The sequence below is a fragment of the Lissotriton helveticus genome, chromosome 2_1 (genome assembly GCF_964261635.1).
Source record: "Lissotriton helveticus chromosome 2_1, aLisHel1.1, whole genome shotgun sequence".
Taxonomy (NCBI): domain Eukaryota; kingdom Metazoa; phylum Chordata; class Amphibia; order Caudata; family Salamandridae; genus Lissotriton; species Lissotriton helveticus.
Genome location: NC_136059.1, coordinates 669,234,987 through 669,262,074, shown reverse-complemented (window position 1 = coordinate 669,262,074; position 27,088 = coordinate 669,234,987). Strand labels below are relative to the sequence as shown.

Genomic DNA, 27,088 nt, shown 5'->3' with positions numbered 1-27,088 from the left:
GGGGCGTGCAATTAATAAAGGCCATAACTATGTACAAACAAGCCAAACCAAATGCAACACATTCAGCGCTAATACCAAGCATAATCGTACCCTAGACCCAAACATGTCGGGGTATCAGGATCCATTTGCCAGTACTACTGAGAATATTGTCTGGGCATTTGGAGTGTTTTTGTGGCAGATCTTGGTAAATTTTAATTATAAAACACTATTTTCCAAGTTATGGAAAGTCATACTCTATCGCACAAGCGATTTCAGTTTTTGCTGCAAGTGCGAAAAGAGAATGGGTTTGATTGCCTTCTCAGGCACCCACTGTGTGTGGTCAAAAGAGAGATTGCAGAAGCTAGGGCAAGTGTTTCCTGTTTTGTTCTCTCTTCCCTGCTGGGCTACACTTTGCAATTGTCACAGGTATTATGTAGGAACTGGCTGGCCCTGGTGCAAAGCAGAATAGAAAGTTAAGTCAGAGTGAAGATGGCACATATCTTACACTCCAAATAAATGACGAAAATACTCTGTCATGGTAGTTAGAGTACACCCTTCTCATTCTCTGAAAGGGTTATACTCATGTCAAGAAAAAAATGTTTTGTTTCATGTAGAGGAATGTTATGGTTTTGCTTTATTGGCTTGAAATACAATACTACTTCTATCGAGGTCCTGGTTTATATCCTAAGCTATTTAATGGATGCAAAGTTGCCATTTACATTTACATTTATTTGGTGCATCGCTGTCCTGCACAGATTCTGCATGTTGCATGTGATTGTATTGGATTTAAACACAATGGAATGAGAATAAGAGATGCCATTTGTGGGGAGTTTATGTTTAAAGATATAAGTCACATACTATAGTAACATTATATAAAACTGCAATGCTGTAATGTAAATTATGCTAGACAGTTCAACATTCCAGTAAGTTAAGTACCTCATTAAAGAAAATAGTTCCATTCAGAGGACTAAGATCAAATTTAGCTGCATCCTCCAGCATCCAAATAATTCTTACTGCACCCCTTCCACCTTGACTCCGCGCCACAGTCAAGGACACTGACCCAGCTGGGTCACCAGGCGACTGTGGCTCATAAACTGTTACCTTGAAAAGAAAAGAAAAGGCTGAGACACAAAGACTATAGCTCCTGATCCATCAGCAAATACCAACAATTGCTGCAATGTTACTCCTTCGAAGTAGAAGTATACATAAGTAAGTACGTCAAATGTATTCTGATGAGGCGGTGAAAATGTAAAACAAGGACATACAAGTGTGGGCAAAAGATGCTTAGTGTGAGAAGTTGGCCTGGTATATGATGTTCACTATTCTAGTGAGCACCTTGCACTAGTCCAAACAACCCTTATGGTGATGGTTGTAAGTCAACCTTATAGACCAGCTATCCTAGTGGTAGCGTGGACTGGGCAGTCTTAGGCTAAGAGACTCTTGAGGGAGTGTAAAGCCAGCTGTTTTACCATATGTAACCCCTTGAATACCAAATGAAAGGACACCACACAGGATATATATAAAATATATATGTATTTATTTACTAACACACTCCTCTGAACTCTTTATGAGGTCAGAGGCAAAATCACATGACAAGTTACTCTTAGAAATACTTTAAATAGCACAATTTACAGTTAGGCCCTAGGGGCGCGTAAAACCATATACTAAGTTAGTGGTATAAGAACCACGACTTGGGAAAGGAGAAGGCCTAGGGCCTAGGGAATCGCTGGGGCTACACTATCTGACCCTTAGGTTAGGAGTAGGAGGCCCACAGGCGGCGCGTGCAGTGTCAGTACACTCACGCCAGAGTCCATAGAAAGTCAATGGGAACTTTAAAAGGTAAGTAACGAAGATTTAGGACACTTCCGGTCTAACTAGGAAGATACAACTAACAAAACTAGACACTAGGATAGTCAATCCCTACAGGAGCACCGAAGTACTCGCGTTACCTCACCCATGGGCTGCGGGTGCATAAGTGTCAAAGTGTGTCGGGTTTTCTTGTTGATTCCTATGGAGCCTTGGAAGAAGATGATGCAGGCGACTAGGAGGAAGATGTCCGGGTGGATCCAAGGGTGGATCGGAGTTGAAGAAGACCTGAAAGCAGAGGGGACAGAGTCTAGGTCACTAGCCAGTGACCGGGTCGAACCAGGAAGGAACCAGATGTCGTCGAGGAGCAATCAGGTGCTGTTGTGAAGCTTGTCTTTACAGCCACGCGGACCAGGAGGCGTCGAGGATGACCAGGTGCTGAAGAGGCGCTGTCCCACGAAGGTTCTCGCAGATGGAGGGGTCGACTTCAAGATTGGAGCCAACAAGCCTAAGCAAAGGCAACCCACGCAGGATACACAAAAGGCTTCTGGTGCAGACCAGGAGGATCTGAGGTACTTCACCTTTTCAGGGAAGCAAGGGCCAGTCTGGAGCAACCAGACCAGCAATGGATTTTCAAAAGGATCGTCGTCATAGGGCTACTAGCCAACGGGCCAGCAACCGGACAACGCATCGAGCAGGAACACAAGCAGAAGAGCCCCACGCAGAACTCGTGGAGTGTGGAGGGCTGGTCTTCGGTGCAGGTACAGCTCGGTGTCGGGGTGTCTCAGTCCCCAGTGCACAGCTTCGAGGATGCCCCAAGAGCTGCGCTGGTAGCAAGTTGCAGGTTTTCCAAGATGTCCGGTCCCACGTGTCCCAACGCCTTCCATGGTGCTCAGCTGTGCTGGAGTCCTGCAGTGGGGTCAGAGAGGTCTGGGAGTCTGGATCTTGTTGGGCGCTGTGCTCGAGTTCCAGCGGGAACAGGGACAAAGCAAGCCGTCGAGTTGCTGGATGGTGCCTGGTTGCCCAGGGTGGTCACTCCTTGGCCACAAGGGAGATTCTTCAGTCTTCAGCTCAGGTGAATGTCGAAGGGTCCAGAGTTTTGTTTCGAGTCGATTCCAGGATTAATCTAATGTCCTGGGGTTCAGCTCCTACCTTTATACAACTAAAAGGGGCTGGATTACTTTCTGGGTCCCTCCTATGGGTGGGACCAGGAAGGGGGGTGGTTACACCCCCTTTCCTTTGTCCAGTTTCGCGCCAGAGCTGGGGCTGGAGTGCCCCAGCACCGGTTTGAACTGGACTATGCATGGAGCACCTAGTGTGCCCCAGGCAGTGTCTCAATCTATTCAGCCCTCCCTGTCCCAATTCACAATGTCCTGTCTGTGGTGGTGCTCGCACCTCTCCAGGCAGGAAACCTATTGTCCAAACCTCCGTGACTAGAAGGATTCCCAGCAGCAGGAGGTCAGACTTGTGTCTGTGGCAGCAGCGTCCATTTTGTGACGCTGGGGCTCTGTTTAACTTTAACCGGGATAGTCAGCAACAACATGTCTTCTCACTCTAGAAGGGTGGAATGCTACCCCGTCGCCAGAATTGGGGAGGGGGTAGTATTCCAAAGCATATGACACCTTACACTACATGTTTAGATAAAGCCAAACCAAAGTTAGCATTCAACAGCGAGGATTATAATGCACTTAAGAGTATATGGTATATCATAGAACAGCTGTAAGGACATGTTTCCGCAAGCAGCAGACAGGCTCAGCTCATGCTAGAGCACCATCTCACACATAACCAAGCACTCTGCCTCCAGGATTGTTAAGGCCTGCCATAGGAGTGACCTATAGGTTACTGTGTGTCTATATTTAAGGGTAGATATAGGACTACTATACATAAGCAAGGGGTGATTACACGACCTTGCCCCAGCTGAGTGATCAGCCAGTTGTGTCAGTTTGAGTGGCCAGCCAGGGGAGGCATAATACATGCTGCAGCCCCTGGTAGGCCTTGGTTACACCTATGCCCTGAGTACCTAGGGTACACTTCTACAGGGGCTGACAAGGTGAACCAATTCCCAATTGTGGTTGTACCTAGAGTACATGGTGCGAATTTAGAGAGAGTGTATCTGGGCTGTGGGTCTGATTAGCAGGCCCACAGCCACATCTAAGTCGAAAACCAGTAAAGCAAAAGCAAAAAGTAGGGATGACCATAGGAAGCAGACCCCACTCTCCTACACTTAGAACAACTGCTGAAGTTTTTGCAAGTTCCAAACAATAATAGCTCCATACCTGAAAACCTTTTTTCCCAAAAGAGACAATTCTGCATGGTTGAATGAACAGATTCAAGTGTATATAATATCTGCAGTTTAAAGGTATCTGGATCCGTATCATGAAGGGCTGCGCTGAGTTAGTGCAATACCGAGCCCCCGTTTAATGCTCCCGGAGTGTGTAATGTGAATTAATTTAACCATTTAATTTAATTAATTTCTGTGAGTTAGAGCCTGACATTTAGAAAGTACAGGTCAAAAACAGCGGGACGGGTTTGCCGCTTTCTACTTCTGAGATGTAATGTCTAAAATAATTCAGTAACTCATAGACACAAGTGGTTAAATTAATTCAATTTACACACTACAGACATATTCAAACAGGCACTCTGCTCTAGGCTGAGCCAGCGCAGCCCTTCATGATTTAGCTAATACATAACCTTTGTTACTGGACACACAATCATGTTTCTAAGGTACGAATTATTTCACTTTGCTTATTTCATTTTTTGTCAACACTTGTGGTGGCTAGGCATTTAACTATGAGGATCCCCAAAATGTTCCCCTTCACACTCCCCTGCTATGTTTCTGTGGGCTACGAAATGTGGGATTGCCAAGTGCCTGCACTCCTCACTTGCATGCAAATACTAGATTTGTTTACATGCAAACATAGGCAACTGCACACAGCATAAACAACAGCCAGATTTCAAAGATAAGCAAATGAGTTCCACCGGGCATCACAGAAAGAGATGATGTGAAGAAAAATCATCCGTCAGTACCTTTTAAAAAACAAATATATAATTTTTCAATGATGATAAACACAATCTGAAGACAATAGACCTCCTGTCACAGTTTTCCTTATCAACATCTGTCAGTACCTAAAAGGAATCCAGACTTAAATGAGGTTATGCGTGTGGGCCCCAAAGTGGCTTCAAGGCTGTAATTTTAGCCTTGCTTATCGATAACCCTTGAAAAGCCTGCCTTCAATTTGTCAGCATACCCGGGCCTAGATCCTCTCATAAAAATGCATGTTTAGATCCTTAGAATTTTATTCATACATAAGGTTTTGCTTTCCAAACAAATTGCATAAGTGATTAAGTTACTGAATCAATCTGGAAAAAAACATCTTAGCTTCTCTATCAATGCAATCAAGTCACTGTTGATCAGAGATATCCTGTTGTCCTGAGCAGATTTAGCAATTCTTTTTGACTCTGGTCTCATGGCCTACTTGATCACCAAGCCGTGGTGAGCATAAAATATGGTCGCCCATGACCATGTCTTTCTGTACATGCTGCCTGGCTAAATTCAGTTTAAGATCATATCAATCATCAAGAAAGCAGTCTGTAGTAGGTGTATGTGCTATTTCCAAAAGATCTTTCTGAGGTATGTTGATATCCAATGCTTAATATCAAGTACTTTTCTGACCATCGGAACACCAAGGAAAGTGGTATGGAGGGTGTACCCTGCTTGGGTTCGGAGATAAGCAGTGGAGCGTACTACTGAGTCAGCCACTCAAATATATAATGAAGTATTATACTCGCTCCTATCTGAGGGGAATAAAGTGCAAAACCATAAGATGTATTTATTTAATATGTATCTTATAGAGCGCGCTGCTACCCCCGACGGGAGTGTCCCAGCGCTGAGCGAAGATGGAGTAAGTGAATCAGCACTGTGGGCCCGCTAGAGACTACGGGAGACTGAAGAGCCATGTTTTCAGTAACTTACGAAAGCTAGGCTACGATGAGGCCTTCCTGATTTGTAGGGGTAAGGAATTACAGAGGATGGCTGTTTTGACTGAGAATGAGCGTCTACCCAGCCTGGCCTTAGGAAAACGGGGGGTAACAAGAAGTTCTTGGTGATTTGACCTTAGATTTTTTGTGAGGTGTGATTTTTTAATTCTTTTCCTAAGTTAATGGGGGCTGGTGCCATTTGTTGCTCTATAGGCAAGGGCGTGTGCTTTAAATTCTGTTCGTTTTCTTACCGGTAACCAATGAAGGCTGCGTAGATGTGGTGAGTTGTGATGTCTTAGGGGGATATTTCTTATAAGCCTTGCAGCTGCGTTCTGGATTGTTTGCAGCTTTCTGAACAGATAGGCCTGTAGGCCCAAATATAGACTATTAGCATAGTCTAATTGGGAAGTCACTAGTGCGTGGACAATAGTTTTCCTGCATTCCATAGGTAGTAGGCGGAGGAATTTGCATAGTGCCGTTAGTTTCCAGAAACAGGTAGAGGAAACATGTCCTATCTTGGGTTTTGCACGACAAAGTATTGTCGATTTTAAATCCCAAATTCCTAGCTGATGAAACAGGGCAAGGGGGTGGATTGAGCACTGAAGGCCACCAAAGGTCAGTTTGAGGGGGTGAGGGTTGATTAAAAAACAATACTTCAGTTTTATCGGCATTAAGCCGTAAGCAGTTGGTAGTCATCCAGGTGGAGATATCTGTCAGACAATGCTGAAATTTGGTAAAAAGATCAAAACCATAAGATCACAGAAACAATCCCTTTACAACTAAATATCAAAAGCAAGCCAGTACCTTCAACACCAGCATCTTTTTTGCTTTTTTTATTACACTTGAAGTCAATATATTTTGATCTGTTATTTTTTTATGTTCAATTTACTGACGTCCTTAATAAATATCATCCCGATAGTTCGCCTTGCAAAGAAATTGATTTAAAGCCCTGTCATCAACTCTGTGTAATAAAATATTCTTTACTAAATACAGAATCAACTCATATAGATTAAGTGAACTTTTTACATTTATGAAATGTTTGCTAATAAAAAGTATTACTCACACCTTTCCAATTTACTCTAACACTCCGTTTTAGAGCTTGTGTATTTTATCATCCCCAAGGGAAAGTATGGATTTTGGATAACAAGTTCTTAAACATTTGTATAGTCCAGCCTATATAGGCAAAAGGTACTATTGTTTATGGCTTGAAAAACAATTCAATCAAGGCGTTTAAAGTTTTGAGGTATAACTAATTTGAGGTATAACACCTTGATTGATTTTTTGAACATGTATTTCCAACTAGTACTACATTTCGTAAGCCAGCATTATTTGGTGATTTCTAGTATTTCATTTCAAATATGCAAAATACAATCAGTGATTTCACCATTTGAAACAACATTTTCCAGCAGTTTTGAGCCGCACAGATTTTGTCGCAAAAAAGGTGGCAATGTTTGTGTAGCAGCTTTAATGGTTGTCTTGTAAAGCCTGCTTGTAATTATCTTTAGCATCTGCACTCTACGATTTCTGCCATATTTTCCTAAGGGATTTGCAGTACTTTTTTAAAATTATGCAATATATCATCAAATCAGAGAGTGGGAACACAGGGTCTCTGGTTCTTTTTTTGCTAGCTGGGATTAAACAGTACAGTGCAGACCCAATCACACATCAGTGGTGGAGACATCAGAACATACTGAGTTTGACAAGGGTGGGTGGTTGGATTTTAAAGTCTGATTCAAAGCTTCAACATTAACCTTAGACCAGTTCCTGCCTGAGGTTATGACTGGATGTTCCTTAACCATTACTCCACTGAGATAACAAGAGTGAAAGGAACTGTAAAACGGTCAGACGAGGCTAAAGGTAGGTCCTGACCTCTCATTAGAGAAAATGGAGTTGAACAAATAGCCAGCTTCTTGGGTGGGACCATTATTGACCAACCAAAAGTCCAGCCCCGTGAAGTCCTCGATAAGCAAGGAGGTGATGCTGTAGGACTTATTATCCAGGTGTCTAATAAAGTCTCCAGAAATTGTGATGCTAGCATACTTCACAATGAAAAGAGACAAATCCTCTATTTAATCTAGAGCTCCAATTACTGGCCAGTCCTGAAGGGCCGATGTATTAAGGCACCTGAAAAAGTAAAGTTATTAGAACAGAAATAGTAACGTTTCACAGTCTGCAATAGAAAGCTTCTCTATTTTACAAATGTATCGTGATTTGAAAATAAGCGCAATACCCCCCACCCCCTCTTAGGAGGCAGAAATCAGGGTGCAGAGAGACGATAATAGCTGAGGTTGAAACTCCATTCAACCACATTTCTTTCAGAAACACAGCATCTGGAGCATGATCAATAAAAAAGTTGAACAGCTAAGATTGGTGCTTTCTTAGTGACCGGCAAATATTATTAAAAAATGTAAAATGAGCAGCATTACACAGATGCCGGTCATCATTGATTGAATGAGAGTAACAGCCGGTGGCATGTTTTTTCGGTGAAATAAAAGTTCAGAGAAACAGTCAAACTGTAGTAGAAGGAACCTGTGGCGGGGGAATTTCCTTGAGTATCTTTGAGTATAGAGGAGACTTGAGTCTGATGAACTGTATATGGGAAGAGCCACATGTTCACAATAACTATGGGAAACATCATTAGTAATTAAGGTTGTAATTCTATGTTCCTAACATTCATAAGTTACAGAGCAAATTCAACAATCTGGCTGTACTACTTGTCTTTCTTCAGACACTTACCACTCTCTCTATGAATCCAAAAACTCCCACAGGTGAATCATTTGGTGGAATATTAATGGTCACACGGATTTCTACTCCAAGCCTGGCTCCACCTGTTACCCTCATTAAAGTAACATTGAATATTTCAGAAAATTCAACTGCATTGTCATCCACTATGGAAATATCTATAACAGCAACACTCTAAATCAGAAAAAAAGAGAGATGAAATTTAGAATGTGTATTCTTCATACGCTACTTACTTAGGGAGAGATACAATGAGTTATGGCAGTTTCTTAAAGTAAAAAAATGTTGATTTGTTTATTGAACAAAAGTTTTAAAAAATTTGCCATTTCCTGAAGTTATTTTCAACAAATTGTTAGATTTCTAACATTATTACTTGCTTCTACAGTTTAAATCTCATTGCATGCTTTCAGTAAATTTAACACATACAATCAATAACATGGTGATGCTAGTGTCTCTTTAACTAGGGAGAGGAATGAAATAGAGTGCCTCATTATGTAAATAACTCTGGCATTCAGGTAATATTGTGTTCATTATTTAGAATTAGAGTTAAATTTGAAAGTGAATCGAAACACTATCTCAATATCCTAAGATCGCAGATTTACTTGCGCCATCTCTTGGAATTTTAAATGGACTTGAGGTATTTGGATATAACCACTGCAATAGGAAGGTTTTTATTAGTGGCAAATGACTTTAATAAAATGTTTTAACTGGTGTTATTGATTTGTATGTGTGTGTGGAATATATATGGTGTATGAACTTCGCTGTTGCAAAGATAATCAACTAAATACATTTATTTTTGACTGACTAACTTGTGCCACCTTACTGTTGGAAGTTAATGATTCTGCTGTGTTTCACACAAGTCTCCAACTGTGAACGGGGAAATTGCTGCCTTTTATAGCCAGAAGATCAGAACAACCATTGGTAATGTCAGTGCCTCTGCCTTGCACTTTGAATGGATACCTTTAACTCACACAGTACGAGACAGAGTAGTATTTCACGCATTTGAAATTGTAAAACAGAAAATGACTCTTTAGGAACTACTTTGTGAGAAACCTAATCCATAATAAAACTAAATTGCATAGTGTATAACTGTCCAAAATATGCTGCGGTTTTGTATTGAAATTAGCCCTTGCCAAATAAGGATTGGGTGGTAAAGTTTGATGTTTTGAGGGTACAAGTTGTGACATAGGAGGGGACATCTACGGAGTGAGGTTCCCTAGCAGAGCTGTGTCTGAGAAATAGCAGAGATTACTACAGAATTGAGGTTGAGGTGCATTGACACAAAGGTCTGAGTGTCATCGTTGTGGGCTAGCAGAAGGTGCTTCAGGATTGATGTTTATTGCCGACCTGTAGGAGAATCCTAGTTTTTTAATAGGAGGCCGTGACGGAGAGCTAAGGCGCACTGACATTACAGTCTGAAGGTCAGAGTCAAGGGATAGTGGAAGTCCTTGAGTCTGTAGGTGCACTGGCAAAGTGTGTGTGACTTACTATACTGGAAGCAATAGAGTATTCAATAGTTAGTGAGGTATATCTGCAGAACCTGGTTAGTTTACATTTGACAGATTATGTTTCCTGCACTTCTCACTGAGAGGAAATCACAGAACGGCACTTTTCAGTAAATGAAGCATGATGAACACGAATACCTTTAATTAGCTAAAAATACTGCACCAAGTGCGAAATATCTTATCTTCACTGTAACATGAGAATGCCCCTCATTTGTTTGTAGATCTTGTGAATATACGATTCAATACATACATTGTTGTGGTCGCTGTTCAAAATATTGAAAGACATCTCACAGCAACACACTCATGCACTCATTCACTGTTTTACCAAGCAACAACTTACACCAACTCACCCATGACCCTTGCTCATGTACTCGCTCAAATAAATGTACTCAAGCACATGAAAAATGTAACTTCAGTATGCACTGATTGCCATGATGTGCAAAGAAGTCAAGTTGGTGTAGGAGACAGGGAGGAGGTCACAGCAGGAGGGGAGGGCTTGTGGTGTGCTTAATGAGCCTAGACCATACTATCTTAATTAGTTTGGGCTCAAAGGTAGGTGATGGGCAGAACAGTGTGTCCCTCTTCCTGCTACACATTAACAGTAGCCACGTGTTGAGTCGGAGGACAATTGATGGTAATAATTTACCTCAGCTCCTGCTGAACACAGACACTAGTATCTTATCAATATATGTAAATCAGTGGGCAGGTACAGGGAGAGAGGTGAGGGGAACTGAACGCCCCTGGTTGAAAGAAGCACACAACAGAAGGGACTTTTTCCCTATTCATATGGGCACTTTCAGTGTGAGACGATGTCTGTGTTTCCATATTCTTGTGATATAGCTGAGGAGGCCCAAAAGGAGGGGGCCGAAACATATCGACCATTACATTATGAGGAGTTCCCCAATCCACAATGATATAAGATATAAGGATTAAATCAACAAGTAACCCTTGGGACTGTGATCTGATGCAACATCCCCGGTTAGGCCCGATATTGTATTGATGGAACTACCATAGGGTGAACTCCATTTTTTAAATGACCGAGGAGACACCTTAAAACTTTTTTATATACAAAGGACAAAGGACCGACAATAAACTATTGGTCATTGTCTGTACAGTAAATATTTGTGTATGTATATATTTTGTATATCTGCATTCATTGATAAGTGTAACTAAACTTTAAATCTTCCAGAAGGAAGGTTTGTTCTTATTACGTATATATAGAAAATGTTATGTCACGTAAAATGGGATGAACAATTGTGAAATACGAGAATGTGGACATACAATCCACTCAAAGGAGCAGCAGTAGTCAGCAGTAGTCAGATTCAGCTCTTGAAATATGCTCCTAAATCTAATAGTTGAGAGGAAAATCTTGCACACCAAAAATAAGGTGTTTTACAAGTTTCCTTTTTGAAACATTGTATTGTATTGTAATTGCATTTATATGGTACTTCATTTGCCATTATAGGGAACGGAAGCATATTGTCAAATGAGTAGGACATCACACAATGGGGGAGTGTTGACTGGAAAAGTGTTGTATTTGTTGTTAAATATTTTGCAGCATTTCCTGAGTGACCACAATGTTGCCACAAAAAATTTGTTTTGATAGAAGAAGGGTAAGTTAGAGATAGGCATCCTCAAATCATAATTAATGGACAACTATAATATACTTTTTTGGATCATCTCTATTTCTAGTGAGTCTTGGATGTAGAGAGATGGACAGATAAATGTCTGAGATCTACCTGGATGCTCTTCATTGCATTTGTCTCTAACGGAGTATCAATATAGAATGTATTATCACACTACTCCAACCAGAGGCATAGCTCACTCTATGAGAAAAGGGGTGTGAACCTCAAATTTCCCACCAAAAAATTCAGTGAGCTGAATGGTGGTGGTGGGGGGGGGAATTGTTTTGAGATGGACTGTTTCCATGAGGAACAGGGTCAGTACTGATTTGCATTAGGTAGGCATCTGACTAGAGTGGCACAGTGGGTGAAAAACGATGGGTTGGAATGCTGCCCCAAGCAGTTGTCACTGGTTAGACTATTTGCAAGCGTTCATCACTTCAACTTTTGGGTGTTTTATTGTCAGTAGTATGCCTGGAAAATAACCCTTTGGTGGCTTGGCACAAAGCCGTCAGACTTAACTGGCAATGTGTGTAGTTTTTATGCAGCACTACTAACAGTAATAAAGTGAAAACACAGGAAAAAATCAACACCAATTTAGAATTATAGAGCAAAATGTGATAAATAATTTGAGATCAAAACGACAAAAATCCAATTGTTAAAAGCAGAGATATACAATTTAAAAGTTTTAAGTAAAAATAGTGCCTAGAAGCATGAAGTGCCAAATGGGGTTAATTGGTTGCACTGGACTAGAACAAAGTCTCAAGTTCAGGCCAACTATAATGGAGAGTGGACTGGATACAGCAACTAAGTTAGGCCTGCTGAACAAGAGTTCCTTAAATTCTGGTTGTGGAGCATTGCGAAATCCTGCTTCGAAGATGCATCATTCATGGGCAGTTCTGAAGAACTCTGCAATGTGAGGTCCTGCATTGTCATGAAGGATGCCATTGAAGAGGGGCTTGCGATGCACAATTTTGCTTGGAAGATACGTCCAGACCCAGCCACTCTGAAGAAGCTGCATGGCTACGATGCCGAGTCCTGCGTCATCGTCGAGGATGCCTTTGACGCAGGGCTTATGATATAAAGGCCTGCATTGAGGATGTGTCACACTGTGTTGGTTCTGCTTAGAAGACCACAGATGGGCTGGAAGAGCACAATCTGGCCCACTTCCAATGGTCCAGGGCTGGGGTAGAACCACTTGGGGTGTAAGACTCACTGCAGACACAGTCCAGGTGCAGGGTTGAAGGTGGTTGGAGTCTTCTCTGTCCTTGAGGCTATCATCAGGAGACCAGCCAACTAGCTCTTGGAGTCACTCTGGTGGTCCTGGGTTCAAGATGCCAGTATAATCTTTTAATTCAGGCAGCAGGGCAGCAGTCCTTCTTGCAGAGCAGCACAGCAGTCCTTCTGAGCCTTACACAGTTCCAGAGATGTACTGACAAGTTGGATCTGAGGGTCCATTATTTATACCTGGTGCCCACTTTGTAGTAGGAAAAGGTTCTGGAGGTTTCCAACACAGAGGTGTTTGGAATTACCAGCCTCCCAGCCTTGGCCCCCACTTATCTGGGGTCACAATTGACTAGTGTCAAACTCTGTGTGAGTGTGCTCAAGCAGAGCTTTTGTAATATGCGTGTGGTAGGTGGCATCTCCTCCTCCTCATCAAGTCAGAGACGTCCCATTCTACCAATACCTAAGCTAATTTGTCTCACTGGCAGGAGCAATATACAAAGATCTACTGCCAGCTACACCCAGTCATGTGACCCGGGATAAAGGCTGCAGGCACCAGATTTGCAGGGAACAAGAAAATAGCAACTTTCTAAAAGTGGCGTTTTTAGAATTCTGGCATTCTGAAAACCCTTGACCCAGTCCTGAGGCGGAAGCCGGGAGCTGGAGGTACTCGATTGCTTTTAAAACTTGTGGAATAATTGTATTTTTCTATTTCTGTGTGGTGTCACTGTATTGTATTTTTAAAAACAACGCACACCTTAGCGCTTTCACTGCCTTCAGCGCACAGCTGATCTTGATAGCTGCCGCGCCCTACCTCGCGCTTTCTCAGCTGCCGCCATCATCCCAGGCGTGCGCGCTGACTCCGCCCCCTTTCAGGCCACGCCCCCTGCTGGCTGTACTTAACCCGCTGATTTCTAGCGGCGAACAGAAAACCCTTGACCCAGTCCTGAGGCGGAAGCCGGGAGCTGGAGGTACTCGATTGCTTTTAAAACTTGTGGAATAATTGTATTTTTCTATTTCTGTGTGGTGTCACTGTATTGTATTTTTAAAAACAACGCACACCTTAGCGCTTTCACTGCCTTCAGCGCACAGCTGATCTTGATAGCTGCCGCGCCCTACCTCGCGCTTTCTCAGCTGCCGCCATCATCCCAGACGTGTGCGTGCTGACTCCGCCCCCTTTCAGGCCACGCCCCCTGCTGGCTGTACTTAACCCGCTGATTTCTAGCGGCGAACAGAAAACCCTTGACCCAGTCCTGAGGCGGAAGCCGGGAGCTGGAGGTACTCGATTGCTTTTAAAACTTGTGGAATAATTGTATTTTTCTATTTCTGTGTGGTGTCACTGTATTGTATTTTTAAAAACAACGCACACCTTAGCGCTTTCACTGCCTTCAGCGCACAGCTGATCTTGATAGCTGCCGCGCCCTACCTCGCGCTTTCTCAGCTGCCGCCATCATCCCAGGCGTGCGCGCTGACTCCGCCCCCTTTCAGGCCACGCCCCCTGCTGGCTGTACTTAACCCGCTGATTTCTAGCGGCGAACAGAAAACCCTTGACCCAGTCCTGAGGCGGAAGCCGGGAGCTGGAGGTACTCGATTGCTTTTAAAACTTGTGGAATAATTGTATTTTTCTATTTCTGTGTGGTGTCACTGTATTGTATTTTTAAAAACAACGCACACCTTACTGCTTTCACTGCCTTCAGCGCACAGCTGATCTTGATAGCTGCCGCGCCCTACCTCGCGCTTTCTCAGCTGCCGCCATCATCCCAGGCGTGCGCGCTGACTCTGCCCCCTATCAGGCCACGCCCCCTGCTGGCTGTACTTAACCCGCTGATTTCTAGCGGCGAACAGAAAACCCTTGACCCAGTCCTGAGGCGGAAGCCGGGAGCTGGAGGTACTCGATTGCTTTTAAAACTTGTGGAATAATTGTATTTTTCTATTTCTGTGTGGTGTCACTGTATTGTATTTTTAAAAACAACGCACACCTTAGCGCTTTCACTGCCTTCAGCGCACAGCTGATCTTGATAGCTGCGGCGCCCTACCTCGCACTTTCTCAGCTGCCGCCATCATCCCAGGCGTGCGCGCTGACTCCGCCCCCTTTCAGGCCACGCCCCGTGCTGGCTGTACTTAACCCGCTGATTTCTAGCGGCGAACAGAAAACCCTTGACCCAGTGCTGAGGCGGAAGCCGGGAGCTGGAGGTACTCGATTGCTTTTAAAACTTGTGGAATAATTGTATTTTTCTATTTCTGTGTGGTGTCACTGTATTGTATTTTTAAAAACAACGCACACCTTAGCGCTTTCACTGCCTTCAGCGCACAGCTGATCTTGATAGCTGCTGCGCCCTACCTCGCGCTTTCTCAGCTGCCGCCACCATCCCTGGCGTGCGCGCTGACTCCGCCCCCTTTCAGGCCACGCCCCCTGCTGGCTGTACTTAACCCGCTGATTTCTAGCGGCGAACAGAAAACCCTTGACCCAGTCCTGAGGCGGAAGCCGGGAGCTGGAGGTACTCGATTGCTTTTAAAACTTGTGGAATAATTGTATTTTTCTATTTCTGTGTGGTGTCACTGTATTGTATTTTTAAAAACAACGCACACCTTAGCGCTTTCACTGCCTTCAGCGCACAGCTGATCTTGATAGCTGCCGCGCCCTACCTCGCGCTTTCTCAGCTGCCGCCATCATCCCAGGCGTGCGCGCTGACTCCGCCCCCTTTCAGGCCACGCTCCCTTCCTTCTCCTGATATGTGCTTGCACAGGACGCGCAGCGGACGAGCGCAGCGGGAGCGCCTAAGGCAAGCCCGTCTGCGCCCGTCCGCGCCAAGACCGCGCTAAGCGCAGGAAACCCTGCCCTAATCCCCTCACATATCAGGTACTCATCCAGTGACCTCCTCCGACTTCAAGGTACCCCCAACTGCTCTTGCAAATTTGACCTTTCAAGGGTAGTCGGCTTTACCTGCTGCTCCCAATGCCAATGGTCACTTACCATCGCCCCAGCCCACTCTACTCCACCCAAGAACCGGCTACCATTCTTCAAAGGTGGCCTGATAAATGCCCGGTCTCTGTGTAAACATAGTCAAGATATTCATGACCTTATCATAGATTCTGACCTTGACTGTCTCATGATTACCGAAACCTGGCTCACAGAAGACAGTAATCCTGACATAGCCATTGCTCTCCCCCAAGGTTACTCCTTTCACAGACAAGACAGATTGAAAGGAAGAGGTGGAGGTGTTGCAATTATTCTTAAAAACACCTTCAACTGTCACACTTTCAGCCTAGACCCACTCACGGACACAGAAGGTATGGGCTTCTCCATTAAACTCAGCCAATCCCTTTCCTTCTCAGGTGGTCTGATCTACCGTCCACCTGGTAACGCTTCCAAATTCCTTGACTCCCTTAACGACGCCCTGGGACACCTCCTACTTCGTTACCCTCATTTTACCCTTCTAGGGGACTTTAATCTGCACCTTGAGTCCTCATCCGACTCACAAACCAGTAATTTCCACCAGTCACTCGAAATCTTCCATCTTTTACAAAGTGTCACGTCACCTACTCATTTACTAGGCCACACCCTTGATGGTGTCTGCTCTAATCTCCCCTCTCTCATCACCCTGCCCCCCATACCCCAGATATGGACTGATCACAGCCTGATCCCATTCCACATCTTTAGCAGCCGCCCTCATACTATAAATAAAACCAATCTTTACCGCGATCACTCTGTCAACTGGAAAATTGTCCAGGAAAATCTTATCCTTAATCCCATTCTTCAAACCCACATCCCCTCTCTATCCGGAAATATTGAAAGGGACGCCGACCTCTTCCACAATTGGATTACACAAGAAGTCACAAAACGGAGCCTCAACAATCACCCTGATAGAACTCAGAAGAAAACTAAAAACAATGCCCCCTGGTTCACACCTGACTTAGCCTCCGCACACCTACTGTGCAGGAAAGCTGAGCGTAATTGGCGTCGAACCTATGACCATGACGACCGCCGCGCCTATATACTCCAGAGGAAAAACTACCTCTCCTGTATCAAATCGGCCAAGAGAACGTTCTACGTAAAAGCCATCAATGAAGCCAGTCAAAAACAAAAAACCCTATTCTCAATAGTTAAGACCTTCACTCATCCCAAAACTCTCCAAAATGAAATTCCCCCATCCCAAGAGCTTTGCGACAAGATCTCAGAATACTTTGACGAAAAAATCGCCTCCATTCAAAAGAACTTCCCCCCTCCCCAATCCCCCCATGCTCCCCCCCATCCCGACCAACCTTGCTCTACAGTTGGCAGTCTTGAAAATTTCACCCAGGTCACTCTGGCCCAAACCAGAGATGCTATTCTATCCTGCAAATCTGGCTCTCCCTCAGACCCCTGCCCCCCCAAGATTCTTCACCAAATCATTGATGAGATAAACCCTACCATCAATGACATTATCAACCTGTCTCTCAGTTCTGGATCTGTTCCTCGCCTATGGAAAAGAGGTGTTGTCAAACCACTCATGAAAAAAGCTAATAAATCCCCCGTGGACTTGACCAATCTCCGTCCTATCACCCTTCTCCCCGCTCTGGGAAAAATAACTGAACAATTAGTCCATAAAGAACTTAAAACCTACCTGGATACCCACAACATACTCCACCCTCAGCAATCCGGGTTCCGACCTAAACATTCAACCGAAACTGCCTTAATTGAATTGACTGATACCATCAAAACGTTGCAAGATCAGAGGAAGAAAGCCATTCTGATTCTTTTAGACCTCACGGCAGCGTTCGACACCATATCCCACTTCATCCTGATTAACAGACTAATAGATATTGGCATCTCTGACTCAGCCCTATCATGGATTAGATCTTTTCTCAGCGACAGGTTCCAAACTGTCGCCCTGGGCCCTTTTCAATCTAAAGAAAAAAGGTCTCCTCTGGTGTTCCTCAAGGGTCCATCCTAAGTCCCCTCCTTTTCAATATTTACCTTATCCCTCTCCTCACTCTGATTGAATCGTTCGGCATACCTGTCACCTCGTATGCCGACGATACTCAGTTGATCATCCCCCTAGATGACAACTCCAACAATGCAGAGCTCAATCTCAAAAATTGCCTTACCGCCGTTTTCCAATGGATGGACTCCAACCACCTTCGGTGCAACTCTAGTAAAACAGAGATCCTCCCTATTGGAAACAACACTTTCTTCTGTCCAGCCCTCTGGTGGCCGGATAACTCTGTTGCCCCCCCCCCCAGACCGTCACTACAGCCAGAAACCTCGGGGTACTTTTTGACTCTGATCTTTCCTTTGACAAACATGCCACGGCCGTGGCTGGCAGATGCTTCGGTATAATTAAATCCCTCAGAAAGTTTTTTGACTTTCTCCCCCTCGAGGCCAGAAAAACGGTAACAGTGGCCCTCATTCTCTCGCGTATAGACTACTGTAACGGCCTCCTGGCTGGAACCAAGAAGTCCACTCTTTCGAAACTCCAAAGCGTTCTACACACTGCCGCCCGCCTCGTCCTAAAATTACCCCGCAAATCCTCAATCTCCGCAGCCCTAAAGACCCTACACTGGCTTCCCCTGCACAAGAGAATACTTTTCAAGATTCTCATCGTTGCCTTTCGGGCCTTCAACAATACGGGTCCTATCTATCTCACTAGACGCTTCCCCCACTACAACCCGAGTCGTTCCCTCCGCTCCGCCCATGAAAATCTCATGTCCTCCCCCAGGTTTAACCTGAAGTCCAAAGGAGGGAAAACTCTAAGCTCCCTGGCTATCAAAGCCTGGAATAACATGCCCAAACACCTAAGACTCCAGACCCTAGAGAAGCCTTTTAGAAAACTTCTCAAGACATGGATTTTTAACCTCTCCGACGACTGGACGAAAGCCTCCATCTAGCCTCCCACCTACCACTCCTCGACATGGCCTCAAGGACTTTCAGCGCCATGATGCTCCTTCCGGAGCGAACGCTGCGCTCTATAAATACCCCTTCAAATATCAAATATCAAATAAAAATTGACTATACTAATCAATATGGTTTTAACTTTCAATTCTTTTGACACAAACTTGACATTACTACTTGTCCCCAATTGAAATGTGTCACTTAATAAATGTAATAAGTTAACCCAATGTTATCCTATTGTAGAGGTAGGCCATTCAGTAATGAAAATAAATTCAACTGTGTTTCACCACCAGGACATTTAAAAGTTTAAGTACATGTCCAAACTTTTAAATACACTGCGCCCAGCCCTTTGGGCTGATATGCGCCTACCCCCAAGGGTAACGTATGTGTGTTAAAAAGGAAGATTTAGGATTGGCAAAAGGTTTATTTTGGCAGGTCGAAATGACAGTTTAAAACTGCACACATAGGCTGCAATGGCAGGTCTGACATATGTTTAAAGGGCTACATAAGTGGACGGCACAATCAGTGCTTGTTAGAAATGGAGTTTCTGGTTGGCTAGGGTATGCACCTAAGCCAGACAGAACCCATCACTCTAGTCAGTGTAAGGGAGTTACACATCCAAGATAACCCCTGCTCACCACCTTGGTAGCTTTGCCAGAGCAATCAATCTTATCGCATAGGCAATGTGTAAAGCTTTTGCGCAACACACTCACAGCAGTGACACAATAAATACACAACAAAAAGAGACTCCACATAGCATTATATAAAAATACGTTTCTGTATTGCACATAAACATAGACCGAAACATCCTAATCATGAAAACTGTGCATTATATGCCAATCCTGAGTCAGTACCCATTATCCTGACAATTCAAGAATTACAAATGATGTACACCATGACATCAAGTAAGCAGTGGATTATAAGGAGATACACAAACCACAAGTACCATGCATGCAAGGCAGTTACTTATATAGTACTTGTTGATCTAAGCAAGGCAAAAATGATATACATTATAATGCTTTGCATGAGAGGTGACTGGAGTAGTGCGGGCGACTGAAAACTTTCCTAGGCTACAGAGCAGGTGTGCTCCCTTTTGGTGACCTACAGTCTCGCCCGGAGATGGCCAGTGCAGAGCCTCGAGGGGGGGCCACGGAGGTGATGCGCTGACTTGTGAGGTCTGATCCTGACCTTCGACTGTGAGGGCACAGCAAGAAATCCCCTCAGGATCGTTGGCGGTGCATCTAGTTGTCCAGCAGCCATCTGACGGGGCAGGCAGCAATCTGGTGCACCATGCTAAGTTGGAACTCAGGACTCTGCTACAGCCGCGAAGCTGTTTTTGCGAGTCAAATGACTCACGCTGTACCACACGGGCCCTAGGACAGTGAAGAGCCCAGAAAGTATGTGAACACACACAGGGGCACAGCCAAGTTTCTGGCTATAAAATGCTCACCACGAGCTGATCATAAGGAAACAGCGGAGTGCCCCACATGCACGGATTCTAGTAAATATGGAGTGCTACAACACGAGCTGGCACCAGAGAAGCTGCAAGTAGGAAACAACGCTCTCAACTTGCTGGGACTCCTCTGAGGCACTTGATAGGCATGAAGGGGCCAGCCGAATGAACCCAATAAACTCTAGGGTGGTTCTTGAGTGCACCCAAAAAGGGAGCAGCTGGCATCAGGGCAACAAGCAGAAAAACAATCCTGTGAGTTTTTAGGCCACCCAGCAGGTAGCAGGGCAACAAAAGAAGAGCAGTCCAGATGAGTACTTTGTTCTGTGCAGCAATCCTTCTGACAGAGGTTCGGTCCCAATTCCCAAGAGTGCTCTTAAAATGTGGGGTCAGAGCCCCTTTCCGTATACCCAAAATGTATTTCACCTGGGTGAACTTCAAAGGAAACCTTAGAAGTGCACAACACCCCCTTTCAACCCATCCCTGGCTCCAGATGTCTGTAGCGTTTTAATCAGCCGTTTGTGTGAGGGCTGGCCACAACCTATTCAGGTGTAGCTTCGAACCACCTCCCTCTCTCCCCTCCCAAGAAGACTATCAGGATGCAGATGAATGCAGATGTATCTGCTGACACATCAAGCGCTTCCTGAATTGTGGCTGTGCGGGAAGCGTGCACAAAGTGTAACTGTCACCCAGGACCAGAAGTGAATTGGAGTCAGGTTGCAAAGCACAAAGAGTCATAAGCAGAGAGAAATGCCCACTTTCCTGAAATGGCATTTCCAAAATAGTAATGTGAAATCCAACTATACCAGTAAACAGGATGTGTCAATACCATTCTGAACATACCAAACATGGCAAGGCTACTCTTTTCAGATCAGGAATTACCTCTTCAAAATATATAAGGGAATTCCCAATGCTAGCATATGAGAAGAGTAGGCCTCACAGCAGTGATAAACAAAATAAGCTGTTTGTCACTTAAAGGACATGCCACACAATAAAGGCTCATGTCCTACCTTTCACTTACACAGCACCCTGCTCATAAGGCTTCCTACGATCCATCTTGGGGGTCACCTATATGTAGGAAAAGGGGAGTTTAAGGATTGGTAAATGGTTTTAACTGCCAAGTCTATGTGGCAGTAAACTGTTCATGCAGGCTTGAGACAGGTCAGAAAGGCTACTTCTGTGGGTGGTGAAATCGGCGCTGCAGGCCCACTAGTAGCATTTAATTTACAGTCTCTTGGTATATGGGATACCACTTTAAAAGGGGTTACTAGTAAATTAAATATGCCAATCAGGTGTAATCCAATCATACCAGTAGAGAGCACAGGCACTTCAGCACTGATTAGCAGTGGTAAAGTGCGGAGAGTCCTAAAGCAAACAAAAATAGGGTCAGAAATTAGGGGGAGGAAGGTAAAAAACTTGGGAATAACCCTGCAAAAAGGGCCACACCCAGCAACACTGCAGTCCCACCAGTAGCATTAACTTACAGGCCCTGTGTACATGTATTAAAAACTTGAATAGGGACTTACAAGTAAACTAAATGTGCCAATTGGGTGTAAGCCAGCATTACCATATTTAAAGGAGAAAGCACAAGCACTTTAGTGCTGGCTCAGCGGTTTAAAGAGCACAGAGTCCTAATGCCAACTAAAACGAGATCAGCAAATAAATTACGAATAAGGCAGAAAGTTTGGGGGGAGACCACCCTTTGGCTGACAGGTCTAACACAGATCCCAAAAAACATTTTAGTGAAATTAGAATGATGTGAATAAACAACATAGACATAGCAGAACTGAATCAGGGCTCCCAGACCCAACTTTCAAACCAAGAATCCTTTTGAGAGGTGTCACACCCCAAACACCCCTGCCAAAGCAATGCCACAGCCCTTCCCACCTAAGCTTTTTAGTTATCCCTGGGAACTCATGACTGAAGGCTTGTGCAACAGAAGGCTTGGAGTCCCTGACATGAGCTCACTTATTTTAAATGTATTTTTCCTGTACGCACTCTTCTTCTACTCTGCTCCAAGAAGCCTTGATGGTAGGGTTGTCAGATCAGTACATGTGGGCGGGCCTCCATGTTTTAATTCCTCGAATTTTACAAATCATTTTATCAAGTTATTGATGGCCCCATGTACTAAGCCAGAGTCGGAAATAGAGATGGGGGTGCAGACAGATTTTTAGGGTGAGACAAGCGATGGGTCTGCTCTAAGAGCCAGTGCATGAGGCAAGCTATGAAAATGTTTGGCATGCATATTGTGCAGCCAATATAATGCAATAATATGATACAATCTCTCTTTATTATGTGGAAGTATTTCACTGTAGAGCATCAGATTATATCACTGCATATTTAGACAGTTACTGAGAGTGATTGGTTTAAGAATTATCCATGTCTCGCACCTCAATGGCAATGCCATGAGTGAACTAAAAGACAAGTCAGTGACTATGTCAACCCTAAACGTGGCTTAGATTCTTATTATAAATAAGGCAACATTACAATCAATTAAATGAAATATAAAAGGGCCATGTATACCACTTATCCTGAACTCAAGTATTTAAAAGTGAGCTCATATGTGATAATAAAGTAAAAAGGAGGATCTGTGAAATAAAATATGTGCTTAGGATAACACAGTTAGAACAAGCAGGGAAGTCATATTGGTTCTAGGTTATCTGCTTTCATATTTTAAAATTCAGCTACCAGATGGGTATCTCTGACTCTGTCTTTCTTTGTCTTCCCCATTTTCACCAAAGGTCATTGTTTTGTCTTTCATTATTGTCTCAGGACATGAAATACTGACACAGAGATAGCAGAATATACTCAGGGCCCCCAGACCCGGTACCAAGCCCAGAATGCATTTGTTTTGGGGGTGTCACAACGCAACCCCCCCCCATGAAGCTATGCCCTTTACTCAACATTTTGTATTGTTAGCATACTTCAACCCCGTTGTGGATTTTTCAGTAATTTTTAAATGTCGGTCCTTGGCAGAATTTGAGGGGCTATTTTAGGTTCCAGGTCTTAGCAGCTTGTAGCTAGTTGCTTTCTGATTTCAGTACTTGTCTTTTGCTTTATCTCCTCTCCTGTGTACCATCCTTTTTCTATTCTAAAATTAGTCTGGATGTCACCCTTAAAGTGGTGTCCAACGTTGGTGATATCGTTGTAGGTTCCAGATGATGGGGCTGTGGCACTTGTATGCAAGCAGAGTTGCACACATAAACACTACCAAACACCACTTATGCAGTGGTCATGACAGTCAATGACCATGCAGCATCACCCACAAGCTGGTTAGCCATGTTGCAGGTACTGTCCTGTCAGTAACATGATTAGCATGTGCACAGGGGTTACGACTTATGGGTTTTTAAGTAAGAGGTAAGACATATTTTATGGGTGCTTGATCAGGACAACTGTGAATTAAATACTCCTTTTCAGATAATTCAAGCCCTGGTGATTCCAAAAAATACCCAGTTATATGTTAAGCTTTCAGAAATGCAGACCTGCAAAAGCATATCAGAGTCCAGGCTACCCAACAGCCACCTGGCAAACAGTACCAAAAGACAGCTTGAACAAGTATTGATAAAGTAACTTCTTTTTGCGCTTGGATCTAGATTTTTTTTCTCGCCATAATATTGTTCTTTAAATGTAATGCCTAATCAGCTATTTTCTCCCACTCTCAGAAATGCACAGTACAGGTGACATTGTGGATGTTTGGTATACTAGTATATAACATTAAAATAAAACATACGGATATAGCGCTTGAAACTGTAGCTATCACTGCCACACATTCACCAGTGGCATTCTTGCTGCAAAAGCGGTAAAGCTCTGCTCTGAGGATTATCGCTATTCATTAGGTGCAATATGACACATGTATCTCTTCATGTTCTTGTCCTGAATTGTTTTTCCTCAACTCTTCCAATATGTATACTTCTCTTGCTAGACAGAGGCATCCAGCTCAGCAGAGTAATGAAATGGGAGAGAGTGGGAGACAGAATGACAGAGAGCTAATGAATACAGCATAGTGAGAGAGGTGAGGATGAAGAATGGCGAAAGATACTCACTAAGGAAGGGAGCGACATACGATAAAGAAAGAAATGCAGGATAAAAAGAAAGAAAGCAATGGCGAAATAGAAAGAAGTAGGTAGGGCAAAAGAGGTAGAGTGATGTATAGCGGATTAAATGTAAAGAGAGAGAGTTTGGGGTTCAATAGGGATGCCGTTGCGAGAGAGGCAAGGTGAGTTAGAAAGAGCTAGATTCAGAACACAGAGATGGGTAGACTAGAGAGATGTAAGGAAATGCCAAGCAACAGAAGTTATGATCCAGGAGTAAAATAAGAAGTAAGGAACAGAAAAACAAGTCAGGTAAAGAGAGTAGTGAGGCAGAGAGAATGGTAAATGGAGAAGGGTGAAGCACAGAAAGCGATGAGAGGGTGAGAGAAAATATTAAGTAGAGAAACAGATGAGAGAGAGGGGTGAAGTTGGTGCAGCAGTTGAGAGACATGGTGAGATAAAGAGAAAGTAAAGAAGCAAAGAAAGTGGTCAGTAAAGACACAGAGATGGGTAGAGATAGGTTGTGATAGATGTAAGGTGAAGAGGGTGGGTTGAAATTGAAAAGAAGGCAAAGAGAAAGGGTTAGTGATAAAAAAAAGAGCTATAGGTAGAGAAAGGTATTAAGAAAAGAGTAAAGTTGTGAGGGAGGTTAGGGAGAAAGTAGAAAGTTATAAGGTGGAAGCTGGCAAGTAAGGTAATGAATGAATAATGTGGTATATTGAGAGATTAGGTAGTGAGAAAAGTGGATTGGAGAGAGTTAAGTTAGTGAGAAGAGAGGTGGAGAGTAGTGAGGAAATGTATGGCGAGGTAGAGAGAGGAAAGACATTTAGAAAGAGATGAGGTACATAGAAATGAAGAGTGTGGTAGAGAGTTGAGGAGGCAAAGAGAGGGGAGATGTTGAGAAAGTTGAAATAAATAGGGGTGAGACCCAGGCAGGTGAAATGGAAGCAGAGCAGTGACGTTTAGAGAAAGGAGTGAGAAAGAAAGAAAATCTAGACAGCTAGAGAGGTAAAGATGTAGAGGTAGGCACAGAGAGATAGAAAGAGAAGTGAGGTAAAAAAAGATGGGTAGGTGTAGTAGAGATAAGTTGTTTGAAAGAGAGAAGTGATGTAGAAAGATGTGAGGTAGAAAGAGTTGAGATAGAGAAATGGTTTAAGTACATAGTCATGTAGAGATATCTAGATGAAGAGCAGGGAAGTAGAAGAGTGGTATGATTAAGGAGAGATGCATGAGAAAGAAGGATTTGTATGGCAGAGAAAGAGAGGTAAAGCGTGATCAAGAAAGAGGTAGTAAGACAGAGGACGAGGTAATGACGTAAGGTACAGATAAGTACAGGGAATTTAAGACTGATAAGGTAGAGGGGAGAGGTACAACCAGACAGAGAGGTAGAGAGAGTGGAGAAGTAGGGATAGGTGATTTGGAAATAGGGTAAAGGTAGAGACAAAGGCAAGACGAAGGAGTTGAGGTGAAAAGACAGGATACAAAATTGTGGTGAAATACTAACACAGTAGAGAGAGGTTACTAGGATGACCTCATGTTGGGAAAGCAAAGACAAAGCAACAAATATGTGAACACATTAAGAGATGTAGATATAAAATTAGAGTCTGGTGGGGCAGAAATAGAAAGAGAGTGGGACAGAGTTAGAGGTAGGCAGCAAGCAGCGGAAAGGTTTAAATAGAGAAAGAGACAAAATTGTAAAAGAGGCAGAATGCACTTTACGAGGATGCTCATTGGATGTCGAGAACATTGGGCAATATTCTACTAGGCCAATGTCTTAAAATAGTTCTGGGAAGAATAACCCAAGGAGCTACAGTCTGAAGCCCACTAGTAGCATTTGATTTGGAGGCCCTGGCTATAGGATATACCATATAATAGGGACTTATAAACAAATTAAATGTACCAATTAGAAGTATACCAATTTTACCATGTTTTAATAGGGAGAGCACACATGCTTTAACATTGGTCATCAGGCACAAAGTGCACAGAGTTCTACTGCCAACCAAAAGGGGATTCAATATAAAAGGAAAAACATCTGGGAGGACCCTGCAGGGAGGGCAAATATCCAACAGCCATGGTTAGGCTTAACATACCTTTCGGTTACAAGTTTTGAAAAGAGCTGAACTCAAAACTGGCAAGTGCAGACTACACCTCTGAAAGGGATTGGCCAAGAGTCCCCTACTTGCAGGATTATAGGAAGCACATAGTCCTCTCAGTGCATTGAGGAACAGTGGAGATTCAAAGTTAGCTTATAAGCATTTGTAGCACAATTCTGTGAGGACATCAACATGAAATACCTTACTTAATTTCCACTCCATCCATAGTATATGGACAGATAAACAAAATTAAATGCCTATTTGTAGTGGAACACCTAAACATGCTCACAGACAAGGCATATCCGAAGTGCAGTGGTTAGTGGGAGAATGGCTGAGAAGGTGAGGCATACACCAGGGGCAAAGGGGCACACAGCAGGAAAGAGGACCTTATCTCCTACAGACATCGGGCTACCCGAATATGCAGTGGTGGCTGTACCCACTCATCAAGCTGGTGGCTCCAGGGCAGGCTCATTGGGATCTTTCCTCTCAGTCCACTAGGAGGGCAGGTACCTGATTTGTAGCCACGTTCTCATACACATGGATGTGGTGGGAATGTATGCAATACTTCTTTCACTGTTATATCCAACGACTAGGATGCATTGTCAGTTTAGCTGAGCAGCTGACTGCAAGAACATTAGCCTTGGCAAGAACCAGGCTGTGCATCCTATCTTTGTTTATGCATATCTGTGTTGAGTGTTTTAAAGGGTGTTTACTACTTGTGCTGTGACTGTATGGGGGGTGTAATTATAACACTTGGTCTTGCCAGACCGATAAAGCTGTCTGTCTCCA

At 43.7% G+C, this 27,088-nt stretch overlaps 1 protein-coding gene across 1 annotated transcript in view; it reads right to left on the bottom strand.

The window, feature by feature from the left end:
* Window positions 1–27,088, bottom strand: part of ADGRV1 (adhesion G protein-coupled receptor V1) — a 2,034,994-nt gene that overhangs the window by 1,129,712 nt on the left and 878,194 nt on the right. Inside the window, exons 58-59 of the mRNA XM_078677778.1 lie at window positions 8,500–8,679; window positions 916–1,080 (exon numbers count right to left, since the gene is read on the bottom strand). Coding sequence (XP_078533904.1) covers window positions 916–1,080; window positions 8,500–8,679 — 345 coding nt within the window. The remainder of the gene's footprint in view (window positions 1–915; window positions 1,081–8,499; window positions 8,680–27,088) is intronic.